The sequence below is a fragment of the Mustela nivalis genome (genome assembly GCF_964662115.1).
Source record: "Mustela nivalis genome assembly, chromosome: 10".
Lineage (NCBI taxonomy): Eukaryota > Metazoa > Chordata > Mammalia > Carnivora > Mustelidae > Mustela > Mustela nivalis.
The window spans coordinates 88,673,661-88,687,555 of record NC_139029.1 but is presented as its reverse complement, the minus strand read 5'-3'; the positions used below and the strand labels follow the sequence as shown (position 1 = coordinate 88,687,555).

The 13,895-nt window shown below is 41.9% G+C and overlaps 1 protein-coding gene across 1 annotated transcript; it reads right to left on the bottom strand.

Moving 5' to 3' along the window:
• Positions 1 to 354: 354 nt before the first annotated feature.
• Positions 355 to 3,294, bottom strand: PRMT6 (protein arginine methyltransferase 6). Its single transcript, XM_082688278.1, has one exon. The coding sequence runs from the start codon at positions 2,662 to 2,664 to the stop codon at positions 1,537 to 1,539; it is 1,128 nt and encodes a 375-aa protein (XP_082544404.1). The 5' UTR covers positions 2,665 to 3,294; the 3' UTR covers positions 355 to 1,536.
• Positions 3,295 to 13,895: the final 10,601 nt, after the last annotated feature.

The following is a 13,895-nucleotide window of genomic DNA, read 5'->3' as shown; positions in this document are numbered from 1 at the left end:
GTTATTGCTTGGATCTTGTAAAGTCATTGATTTTTTGTTTCCCTTCATAATGGAAGATCTCATGTTAACACTAAACTTTAGCAAATTGGTTATAATACTTTGGTATTTTTAATACACAATGAATAAAGGAGAAAACTCATTACAGTAAACGAAACTAAGTTGGATCACTTCAAATACCACTTTTTCACACCTGTTTTCTATTAGGATACAAAAGCTACCAGTATGAAGAGATAACATACATTAAGCATAAATTACCCTGAAGCTATATTCTGAAGGGTTGTAACACTTTTCTTAAGAACTGGCAATATTCAAAAGGCAAAAGTATTGTAAGTCACAGTACACAAGACTTCTTACTTCATCTATAAAAATAGAATGCCAATGTTTTATTTGCCACAGGGATAAGGAGGGAAACATCCATGAAATAAATTTGATAACATGACTCACACTTCATTACAAATGATTTTCCGAAATTCACAACTTTCACATTTGGCTGAGCTAAAAAGAAGGAAAAAAAAAAAAAACCACTAAAAAAGGAAATTTCACTTGATGTAAGTAGGCCAGATCACATGATCTCTCTAAATGAGTTTAAATGAGTGCACTTCTCTAGCTGGGAAAATACTTTAATTTAGAGTGCCTAAACAATTTACCCAATATGATGAACAAACTCTTGGGTTGGGTTCAGAAAACCTTCTATCAGCTGGTTTAATAAAAATCACACAAAACTATTATGTAACATAAAAAGCTCTTGGTTAAATCTTAATAGTAAAGACAAGAATAAAAAAAAAAAACACATACTACTTCACTTTCAGATGTTTTTCTCCTAAATGTACCTTTTACATTTGGGGGGTATGCTGCACAATTATATATAGCCTATTTTATTCAGTGGAGAAACGTGTTCAACTTTAGCACCCTATGATAGTAAGTGTAAGAACAGGGTTATTCAAAACTGCTTCCTCACTTTTCTCCCTCTCATTACCAGACGCGAAGTTTATTTAAAAAACAACGAGGAAGACTGAAGTCTAGAGGCACCTAGGGAAGGAGGGAATTTAGAGAATAATAGAATATGGCTCTGGAGAGATACTTGTCTTACTGGAAATTTATGGAATCTAACTATAAACCCCTTTACCCTCTCCCTGGCTTCAGATTTAGGTGTGAGGTGTCAGGGATGTGCATGAGCCTTCATAAACTGAAATTTTCTTCTAAAGTGTGTTTGCTTTCTACCCGGGGAATAAAAGAAATAGAAATACAAGTGCTTGGTACCACATGCTTTTGAGACTTAAGCCCATTAATAAACAAGCCGTTTCCATCCTTGGGGGCATCGGGATTCACTTTCTAAATAAATTTCGCCAGGAGAATCTCCTCGAAGGGAGACTGAAGTCATTCTACCTCCCCAGGAGCCACGAGGAAAAAGGGAGACAGAAGATATTGCCCCCTACTTGCACGTGGAATCTAATCTCCCTTTCTCCTCCGACCCCCCTCCGCCTCTACCACGCAGGTCTGGCCGCCTCGGAAGGTAGCTGGGAGAAAAGGCAACCCTCAGTCCTCCATGGCAAAGTCTTTGGTCTTTTCCTCCTGGTCTCCCACTTTGTAGCGCAGCAGCACGCGCAGGAGACGGTGGTTATCCCGGGAGGGCAGCAGCGTGATCTCTCCGGAAATGTCCGTATCTTGTTCCACTTGCACAGGCTCGTTCAGGTAGAGGAGTGCCTGCTTCCAGTGCGTGACCGGGTGAAAAGGCGAGGTGGACAGCACCAGGGGTTTCTCCGAGTCCCCTCCGGGGAAGGTCACCTGGAACCAGATGGCAAAGCCATGCATGGGCGCTGAGCCATAGCAACTGAAGCGGAAGCGCCCGCCTACCCCAGCCTCCAGCTCCTGCTCCAGGCCGGTGCGGGCCAGCTCCAGCTGAGCAAAGCACTGCGGCCGGGCCAGCACGTCCTCCCCGGACAAACCCTGCACCACGATCTCCGAGTGGCCCATAAGGCAGCGCGTGGCGAAGCTCTCCAAGCAGCTCATGTCCACACCGTAGAGCTGCTTCACCTGGCTCCAGAAGCCCAGGCGCAACTCAAGCATCTGGTCGCTGATGGGCGCCACGAAGAGCTCGGCGGAAGCCGGCAGGAGAAGACCGCCCTCCTTCAGCCACTTGGTCCGCGCGTAGAGCACAGAGCTCAGCATAGACTCGTGCAAGAGTCCGTAGCCCATCCATTCGCTCACGATGGCATCCACCTGCTCCGGCAACTCCACCGTCTCCACCGGCCCCGGCAGGACGTGCACCCGGTCCTCCAGCCCGTTGAGCCGCACCACCTCCCGGGCCTGTTGCCAGATGGCGCTGGCCTCCACCGCGTACACGCGCCGGGCCCCGGCCTGTACACAGAAGATGCTAAGAATGCCGGTGCCCGCGCCCACGTCCAGCACGGTCTTGCCCCTCAGTCCTGCCCAGTTCCGCAGGATGCCCAAGCGGTAGGCATCAGTCCGGACACGGTCCGCAATCATCTCCTCGTGGACCGATATGTCTGAATAGCACTCATAGTACAGCTGGTCCCGCTCCCTCCTAGCCCTCCGGGGTCGCGGCAGGGCCGCCTCCTGCTCTCCGCCATCTTCCTCTTCCGTTCCCTCCCCTCCTTCGCCGCCGCCCCCCGACTCAAGCTTTCTTTTCTTGGGCAGCGACATCTTGGCGGCTCCGACCGGCTCCCAGCGGGCTTTGCGCGGGTCCGCGCGGGCTCCAGGAGGCGGGGGCTTCTGGGACTTGTAGTGCCTGCTCGTACCTCCCACTTCCTGGGAGGTCGCCGGGCGGGTGCCTGCCGGAAGCCTCTGGACTCTGCTTCTCTAAGGTTTTGGAATCCCTTTCGCACCCACCACACCCAAATTCCTTTTCCTGGTACGTTCCGCCTCTTACCCTTAGCTCTTCAGTTCTCTTTTGCTTTCACTGAAGTCCTCTCACTCGCGTGACGGAAAGTGCACGCTTGTCGTGTGTGCTCCACTCCCTGACGTTAGTTACTACACCGAACTGTCGGGGCGACCCCCTTCCCAGGTGCCACCTCACCTGGACCGTTACTGCTCCCAGAGCTCTCCAGATGGAGATTTAGAAGTTGCACTGCACGTTTTCTTTGTCTGTTTTCGTGGAGGTGTAATTACAACAAAGAAAACCCCTGACGGTGTGAGGCTTTGGTTTTGATTTCAGTGACACCGCTTGCCTTCACGCACCAGCAACAAGGAATTTTCATTGCAGCCAAATTTTGTTTCTGGTCTCTATGTGAGGAGAACACTTGGGTCTTAGTCCTGCTGTGGTGATTGGTGGCTCATTCAGGAGTTACCTCTTGGAAGGGTTCAGACTAAGGAACAGGTGAAAAGCAAGGGTGACGTGATACAGTGAAACTCATTGCCAGCTGTATTTTGGTAACCAGTTATAATTTTTAAATTCAGAAATAACGGAGTCTTTCCACCCTTGTGATTGCTTTTCCACTGCAACTCTCTCTCTCTCTCTCTCTTTTTTTTTCCCTGTGTGATTGTTTGTCCCGGGTAGATACAAGCGCTTCCTCTTCTGTTTTTCTTTCAGTCAGCTGTCAGGTGTTAATTTCTCCCCCTCTGTGTTGTTCATAATAGAAATAAAATGTACTTTGACACACGTGTGATGTCTCTGTGAGGGTCTGTGTTCCTAACACTGTGAGAATAAAAGTTTCTCCCAGACCCAAAAAACATACGTTGAGGAAAATTGACTTTTGAACTGTGTCTATTTAGCCATTGGGCCTGCGTTTCTTATCTGGGGGAAAAAGTTTCTTCACCCCATTTTATTAATCCTTCATTGAATGGAATAGGTTTATTGACCTGGCCTCCTCTGTACCTCTAACTCAGGACTCTCAATTCTTGCTGCTCAGGAGAGCTGCTTTTTAAAACTACCTATGCTTCTGTCTCACCTCAAACGAATTAAATCAGAACGACTTCATAGAGCCTGGGCATGCAGTTTTAAAAGCTCCCTGGGGAATTTGTGCAGCCAGAACTACTGTTTCTCACTAAAATGATCTTAGTTAAATCTTGCTTCATTATTTTCATTGGGTAAATTATCGTTTTTCCAGTGTTCTGGGCTCAACCATTTAAGGCTAAAAGTCCTCAAAGCAGTTTCTCTTTGGGCCCAGTTTGATAACTTGTTTTAAGAAAATAGCATTCTACGGGCCAGCATCTGTTGTAGCGCTAGGAACTACAACAGTGGGGAAACAAAAGCACAGAGCAGGCCATGGAATTAGAGTTGTAAATGGGACCACTTTAATACATTATTTGTAGGCTGTTAACGCATACCTCTCCCGTTCTTTCCTTCCTCAAAATCTTTTACTTCCCCTTTTAGATGCACTCACTCCTCTAACCAATTTTCAACTCACTTTTGGTCTCTTTTAAGTATATTCTGATTATAAGTTTTGTTGGTTCTATCTCCAAAATACATCTTCAGTCCATCTTCTTTTCTCCTCCTCCACTCCCAACACCCTAGTCCAATCCTCCATCTTTGCTTGCCTGGAAATCAGTCTTCTAAGAGATGGCCCAACTTCTAATCATATTGCTATCTAGCCTGTTGTCCATATAGGTATAAGAATGAACTTTAGGGACGCCTGGGTGGCTCAGTTGGTTAAGCGGCTGCCTTCCGCTCAGGTCATGATCCCAAGGTCCTGGAATCGAGTCCCACATCGGGCTCCTTGCTCGGCGGGGAGCCTGCTTCTCCCTCTGCCTCTGCCTGCCTGCCTTTCTGTCTGCCTGTGCTTGCTCGCTCTCTCTCCCTCTGTCTCTAAAAAAAAAAAAAAAAAAAAGAATAAGCTTTAAAAAACCCAACTTAGACCATCTCATTCTCCAGTAACTTCCCATTCTAGGTGTTGAAACAATCCAGTATCTTCAAATAACTTCCCCTCTCATCTCCTGCTACTCTTACCAACGTATAGGGCTCAAGCTATGCTGCCTTTAACAACAACCTCTTCCCTGGCTCAGGTCTTCACTTAATGCTCTTCTAGGACCTGGGACATTGTTTTTCTTTTAGTACTTGACTTCAGTGGCTCCCTCTCACCCATTAGATCTCAACGTAAATATTACCTTCTGAGAGAGGCTTTCCTTGGCTACCTTAAATATTATTTTCTAATACTGTTTATTTCTTTCATAGCTTTTACAATTTGTATGTATTTAGTTTTCTTGCATTTTTTGTTTTTTGTTTTGTTTTGTTTTGTAAAATATAAACTCCAAGAGGCTTGAACTTTTGTTTCCCCACTATTGTAGTTCCTAGCACTACAACAGATCCTGGCACATGGAATGCTCAGTAAATAGTCTTCAACAAAGACTGTTGTGGATACAGTTAAATAGTTATTCATAGGAGGGGGAAAAGAGTTTTGTTTTTTTGTAGTTCAGTATAACAATTCGACTCTCGGAAACTCTGAGATAAATCTAGATATAAATTGAATTTAGGATGCTTCCAGATGTGAGAGTTATTTATTTATTTATTTTCAAACCTTAACCCTTTAGCCAGAATAATAGAAAGCCCTAAAAATTCTGTCCAGAATAGAGTAGAAATGGCCTGTGGCACTTTTCCTTCCTGTATATTGGCTTGCTATAGAGAGGAATTTCTTTACTCATGTTTTCTACCACACTGAGTTGTTTTAAATAGGAAAGGGACCTAGATCATAGTCTCCCTCTAAGTAATGTAGCTCTAGCAAACCACCTATATGGGAGAAGAGTTGGAGCTCAGCTGGCAGAGCATTCTTTGTGTTTCCATTTCAGTGGTCTACTTACCACATTCAATTAATGCTCAAACCCAGTGTTTTTCAAACAAATGGATCTTGAAATTGATTTAATGTATCTTCAATAGCATTAAAAAAGGAAATAGAATAGAATATATCAAATACATAAAATGAGTAAAGGTGAGTATTATTCCAATACTCACTGGTTTCATTTATGTTATATATATATAATATATATATATATTTCTTGTTCTAGGCAATGGTTTGAAAGTTTGAAATCCACAGCTTGCTGTTCTCCAAAAGCACTGTGAATTTTTACATGTCTGTACCTTTGCTTTGGGTTTGTCCTCTCACTCATCTTTTTATTTTTTTAAAGATTTTTATTTATTTACTTGACAGAGAGAGATCACAAGTAGGTAGAGAGGCAGGCAGAGAGAGAGAGAGAGAGAGAGAGAGAGAGAGAGAAGCAGGCTCCCTGCTGAGCAGAGAGCCCGATATGGGACTCGATCCCAGGACCCTGAGATCATGACCTGAGCCGAAGGCAGTGGCTTAACCACTCATCTTTTTAGAAAATACTCAAATGTTACCATTTATTTGTAACTTTTTCAACCAATCTATAACCGATAATACTTATATATAATTCTTTTTTTCACTTATCCTGTTGTACCACAGCCCCTTACATATCTGGCTTTTCCATGCCAGATGGTGGATATTTGAACACCAGGATTTTGTATTTTTTACTTTTATAGTGAGAATCTAGTGCATTGTCCTGGAGTCTGCACCATTCCCACATTCCTGATTGTTGGTCCTGATGAACATGGGATCATAGATATGTTTTGTACAACTGGAAGAACCATGATTGATTTTCTGCATCATGCACATTTATGTATTTATCTATTTGTTCAATAAATATTTTGGGCTTCTATTCTACACTAAATATTCCAGAAACAGAGAACATATCAACCAACAAAAAGACAGAAATATCTACCTCCCTGGAGCTTATATTTTTGTGTTAATCTGATGTTATTTATTATTCTTACTTTGCCTTACTTAAGCAAAGTATTAGACCACTTTTAATTCTCAACTTTCCTTCCTGTATTACTTTATCTTGAATTTGCTGATGTGATTTCCTCCCACAAATACTTCTTTCAAATTCTCCTCTTTAATGTGAAGACCTGTTTAAAAATGTATTTTAAAGCCTTGTATTAGAATTGAAGATAGTTCCTTTAGGATTTCAAGAAGTCATTGTAATTCTCAAAGTGTATGTTGGGGAAGGGTAAAGGAGCAATGACATGAAAAATGTTATAAATATCTCTTTGATATGAATATTCATTAAATGATGTGGTTCTTATCATTCTGTAGTTACTTATAAGGCATCAGCATAGAAAGAGGCACTTTTACCTTAAAAAAAAAAAGCCTTTGTAGAAAATGAAGGCAAAAGGTGGTGGTTTTTGTATTTAAACAAATTGGAACATCAAACATAAAAAGCCTATGTATATGTTATTCTCTTGATGTATATAGTCTTTCCATGAGGTATTGGCCCAGCTATTAAAACCTAATACTAAAACAGATGAATAGAAAATTCATAACTCCCTGATGATATTATTATGAGTAGTTGTAATTCTTTTTAAAAATGTTTGTATTGAGCTATTTAGATAGTTACAACAAAGATATTATGAACTTGATCCATAATTATCAATTTGGTTTAAACTTATTGAGCCCTCTTAAAATATTGAATGTGGTACTTTAAAAATGTCAAGTACAAATATTGGTTATGACATTTTAACAAATTCTGCTCTAAATCATGCCATTATAATGGAAATAGTACAAAAAGTCCCAGGAATGTAAACTATAATATGGGGGCAGTGACATATCAGTGTATTTCTGAAATTAGCATTTGCTCATCTGCCACAGGAATAATGAGAATCAGGTAGCTTAGTGAAAATTAAGTATTAAGCTTAATGAATATTATTTAATAAGATCTTCCTCTCTCTTGTTTCTTTCATGAAAACCTTTAATATGAAAGAAAGTCAAGCAGTTGCTTAAACCAGATACTTATGATCTCGTAGCATTTTGTGACTAAGGACATTTCCAGTGCATTGAAGTTTGTGTAGTTGCGGGAGGCCTGTGATTCCCAAAGCATGGTTTCTAGATCAACAGAGTTACCAACACCGGGGAAAATGTTAGAATCATGCAATAATGAACCCCACTCTATAGCTAATGAATTAGAATATCTGAGGTTAGGGTTCTTCATTCTTTGCTCTAACAGCCCTTCAGGTAATTCTGAAGCATGGTGAGATTTGAGAAGGACCACACCAGTCAATTTGAAGCATATCACAACCAGTGTGAGGCCAGTTGGAGTTTATGGAATGGAAGACCTATTGTTCTTTGTTTACTACCAGCTTAGCTGCTTAAAAAACAAACATTTTGTTAACTCTTAGTGTCCGTGGGTCAGGAGTTCAGGCACTGATTCATTGGGTGAAGTTAGCGTTCACTCTGTAAGCTGGAATCAAGCTGTCAGCCTGGCCATGTTCCTTTTTGGTTGAATTCTGTGGTTGACAGAATTCAGTTTCTTGCTGAGGCAGGACTGAGTTGTCCCTCCTCTTCCTGATTGACAAATTGGGGTTACTTTCGCCTTTAAGAGGCCATCTGGCAATTCCTGCCCTCAGGCCCTGACTCTCTTATAACCTGAGAGGTTTCCTCCTCCAGGCCAGCAGAGGAAGCTTTTTGACCTTGGGGAGGGCCCTAGTCCAAATCATTCTCTTGTTCCCACCCTCTACCCCCTTTTGACTAACTAAAAATCAATCAACTGGGGACCTCAATTACATTTGATATATGTGCTGCCGAAGCGAGCACTTCAATTACATTTGGAAAGGAATACTTTCAGCTGGAGAAAATGGTTTAGGGTAAAGAGACAGAGGGTTCCTGCTGAAGCTTCATAATTACTGTGACATGTCTTCAGATAAGTCTATGTCTCAGAGAACTATGGGTGTGGCTCATGGCATGTGGAGATGACAGCGTCTGATAGACCAGAAACAAAGCTCTGAACCAGCTATGATCTATTGTAGCAGAAAATTTTAATGGAGCTAGTTGCACAGATTGCCCGTGACTTTTGAGTTTCTGAGCACTCTATGTGAAGCCCCACACTCCAAATAGTTGTTGTTTTGCTAGTCTGGTTCCAAGAAGAGAATACTCTTACAATGAAGCCAAGCTGAGTCCAAGGGAACCCAGCAGAACCTACTAGATTGTAACTCCCATGTCATGGAAGCCAGGACCAGAAAACTTTTACTATGGTGAGCTACTGAGATATAGGGGTTGTTGATACAGCAAAAACGAAGCTGATTTGTATAAATACACGTACAGAATGATTTGTCATTCTATGACTACTACCCCAGGTCAGGACATAGAACACTACCAGTGCCAGAAGTGTCCACGCATCCTTACAATCCTGTACTGTTCCTCTTTCCTGAAGGTATATGTCCTGATAATACCATAAAAAGGTTCAGTGACTTGGTTTGTAGCTTCATACACATCTGATCACACAGTATGTGTTCCCTCATGTCTGATTTCTTTTGCTCACCATTGTGGTTGCAAGATTCATCCATGTGACTATGTGTGGTAGTATTTTTTTTTTTAATTTCTATTGCTTTACTTTAGAATATTCCATTGTACAAATGTACCATAATTTGTTTAGCCAAGTTTCTGCTGTTTTACAGATCCTCTGAGAAGGAGATAATCATTCCTACCAGGAATTTTGTAGTGTTCCTTTTTCCTGTACAGTTCTCTTGACTCTTAATATTTCCTACTTTATATAAATAATTTATTTTTATTATCTTATTTTATATTAAGTGCATAATAATAGTTAAAACGTATTATGTTTAGCATGTGCTAAGCATTGCCTAAATGTTTTATGTGCATTATTCATTCATTCATGCATTCATTTATTCATTCAACAAATATTTGCAGACCACCTGATACTCTGTACCACAAGTGTAGAGGTAAATAAGACAGATAAAAATCCCTGTTTCTATAGTTTTTATATTTTAGGGAGTAATCTCTAATTCTTAAAAATCTATGAGGTGTATATTATTTCTATTTTCACAATTTGGGAAACCAAGGCACATAGCTGCTGTATTCATTTCTTGTTTATCTTTTCTACTGGACTGTAAACTCCTTATAGGCAGGAACCAGTTCCCTATATATCCCCACAGTGTCTTGTCGAGCAGCATGCATATAATCATAATATTAATTATTTGATGATGATTAACATTTATTTCATACTTTGTATACCAGAGACAACTGAGTCTTCACAAAATCTATGCCGTTGCTATTATCATTAACCCCATTTAGAAATCAAAAAAGGCTACATGCCTTGTTTTGGGTATAGATTCTTTTGCTCCGCCTTATGTGTGTTGAAATGAATCCATGGGGTTTGCGTAACTGTCATTTCTTCGTTTAGATTGCTGTAGAGAATTTTGTCCTCTGTTACCTCTAAAGCCACTATGGTATAGGCTATGCTCTTCCTATGAATGACTTTGCATAGCAAAAGAAACTTTTTCCTTTTGATGAGAAGGAGCTTCTCATTTCTTCCATTTGTGTTCTGCAACTACTCTTATTTCTACACCAAAAGAAGCAAGCATGGTAGACATTGAGTTTTTATCTAATCTCTACATGTGTTTTACTTAGAAGAGTTGTGATGTGGGAATTATTAGTTATGCTCTAGTAGACTGTATTTAAGAATCTTAGTTGGTTTATTCACTTAGTATTACTGAGCTTCTTCCACATACAGCACTGTACTGGGCTCTGGGGAAGGGAGGAGGAAGTAGTCTCAGTTTCCACGCTAAGGAGCTCCCAACTGTTGGAGGAGGTCATAGAGAGAACATGAGCATTGTTTGACCCTTGATCTGCATTAGGGTAATCAGAGGCTCCTTACCCCTCTTGTCCTTAGAATATGTATTCTTCCCACTATCTCTGTAACTGGACCCACTTCAAGAATGTGGTCTTGAGAATGTAATGTGTAGTTGAGACCATGTGGACGATATGCAACTGAACTCAGTTAAGATTTCTATAAACTTTTAAGATCCTGGCATGTGGGTGCAGAGATATACCAGCCTTTGAATTGCCCACAAGTCTTGTATGTAAGTTCCCTTGCTTATCAAACCTGTCAACTATTAGTCTGGAGAAGTCTTCCTTTTTCTCCAATCTCTCTATGCCCTGTGGGAATGGGGGTCAGTTTCAGATTTCACCCAAGAAGCTTCCAAATTTGTGAACAAATAATTGGTAAGCCAGCCAGGAGACCAGGTAAATGAATTTTGGGAAAGAGGTATGGGGACAGAATGCCCAAGTTGGTCATTAACCTCTATGTGGGGAGAAGTAGTGTGTAAGACACTTGTGGACCTCCATATGAGTACAGGGATGCTTTCAAAACGCCTGCTGGTTTGAGGTGCTTGTTTGAGGAACTGCAGATAGTGCATTGGGGCAAAGAAGGGAAACGAATGGTTGCTGCAGTGGGCTGGACTCTACGGTAGGCTGTTCGGCCAGCAATGACAAACTAGAGACTGAAGCCAAGTTAGAAAGATGAAAGAAGAGCTGAGGTTAAAAAAGGACATGTGGGTGTCCATTCCTCAGCTTCAGGGCTGGCAGATCAGGTGGGAGAGCAGGATAATAAGGTGGAGAGGTTAGTGTGCTGTTTTGCAGAACTAGGAGGGTATAGTCTGCTGTGGATTAAGTCTAAGCTCTTGTGACAAAGCCTGATTGGGACACTAAGGGGTGGAACCCTGAGAAAGTAGGGAGAAGGAAGAGGAGGACATGACTGACAGTAAAACAGACAAAATGTACCATGCTGTCCGACCCCTAATACAAGCACAATAGCACAGCACAGCCCAAACAACCCCAGCCAGCAGGGCAGTCCCCAATTTAGGATGCAATCATGATGAAAGAATATACTCCCACTGAGCTTATTGATTTAGCTGCCAAGTTCCTGCAAAAGGCCAGGGAAAGTATTCCAGCATAGTTAGTGTGGCTATGGGATGTGGGGCAGGAGTGTGGGGGGGGTGATGATGACATTTTTCTGATCAAGTAGGAGGCACAGAAAATGAGCAACACCACACACTCTGCCCTCTGGCAGGACCTGCATGGTGCTCTGGTGTTCAAGGTAACTCGGTCTTTCATGGATCAGATTGTTCTAGCCTGCAGGAGGCCTGGCCCATCCAGGAGGATCTCTCTGGGCAAATGAAATGTTAGAAATCTATAGAGGAAGTACAACAAAATTTTAAGAAATTGGGAATGAGATAGGCCATCTGTCTTTAAAGTCCCTGATTGGGCCACATGTACTGCAGGAATGGAAACCAATATTCTCCAGTCTAAACCCAGGTTGTGGTATGGGATGCTGATATCCATGCTGAGCCTTGTCATGAGACAGAACATTTATGATGGTGGGCAATCCATTTCTGATCTGGGGGACACTGACAAATCCCAGGAAAGTACCAGCTGGGGGAAAGATCTGAGACAGAGATGGAACTTGAAAAACCAAAGATTATCTTAATCAGCTGTAAAAGATCCTGTAAAAGTAACCTGGAAGGAAATGTGGCTTGACTTGGCTACTGGGACTCCAACTGGAAAGGTAGACTGACAACTCAATGCTGTTTTGGTCAGCCTGTAGAAAACCTTAAAACCTAAAAAATAGTTCAAACCTGTCCTATCTGCCCCTCCCATCCCTCATGCCCCCATCTCCTCCAGGAGAGGCCTTAGGGATATAGTCTTATTTGGGGAGGTTGCATCCCAACCCCAAGTATATGATGCAGGTAAATATTGCCTCTAGGGGAGAGCCAGTGAGGATGTTCTGAGAACTCATATTGAGTTGACTATTCACTGATTCCCAGAAATAAACAAAAGGTGATGGCTCTGGTTGACACTGGGGTCAAATGTATGCTAATACCTGGTAACTCTTTGACATTTCATGGCCTGATCCTTGCCATCTGTGGTTACAGAAGATAAATGGTTATGGTCAGGAAGTTCCCTTTAACATTGTAAGTCAGGCATTTCCCCCCACAAAAATAGGAGGTTTTAATCTAATACCAGAGAGCATTTCGGGCAAGAATATCCTACAAGATTTGCAAACGTCTGCGGGTGAATTCTGTCTCAGGGTTGGAGTAATCAAGCCAGTGGTGAAGGAAAACTCCAACTGGGAACCAGTAAGTCTACTGCCCATGTGAAAAATGGTAACTGACAATATAAATTGCCTCAGGGCCTAAGGAAATAGGAAAAACTGTTCCAAAACTGCACCCCAAGTGGTTATTCTGCACTCTGCCTATAGCACTTTCTGTAACCCCATATGGCCAGTGAAAAGTCTGATGACTCACGGAGGATGACTGTGAACAGCTGAGAACTGAACAAGGTAGTGCCCCATCCACGCAGCTGTGCCCAGCATTGCCACCATCTTAGATGCTTGGCTGTGATCCTATGAGTGTACTATGTTATACCAGACCTAATAAAAACTATTTTCAGTATACCCTTGGCTGATGAATCACAAGATCAATTTGCCTTCACATGGGAGGGACAACAACGGACCTTTCTTACTTTCTTTCTATTTTTTAAAAATTTAATTAAATTTTATTTACATTCAGTTAACATATAGTGCATTATTAGATCCAGAGGTAGCATCACCCAGTGACCCCATCCCTTCATCCCCTTCCCCTCCAGCAACCCTGTTTGTTTCCTGTGGTTAAGAGTCTTTTTTGGTTTGTCTCCTTTTCTGGTTTTGTCTTGTTTTCTTTTTCTTTCCCTTCCTCTACACTCTTCAGTGTTGTTTGTTAAATTCTCCATATGAGTGAAATCATATGATAATTTTCTTTCTCTCTTTCACTTAGCATAATACCCTCTAGCTCCATCCATGTCACTGCAAAGTTTCTTTTCTTTTTTTAAAGATTTATTTATTTATTTATTTATTTATTTATTTATTTATTTTGGGGGGAGGGAGAGAGCATGAAGAGGAAGGGCAGAGGGAGAAGGAGAGAGGAAAACACAAGCAGACTCTGTGCTGAGCATGGAACCCCATGGCACTGAGATCAGCACCTGAGCCAAAACCAAGAGTCTGAGGCTTAACCCACTGTGCCACCCTGGAGCCCCAACAATGGACCTTTTAAATGTTTTATCAGGTCAACTGGTACAACCCCACAATATATCATGAGACCT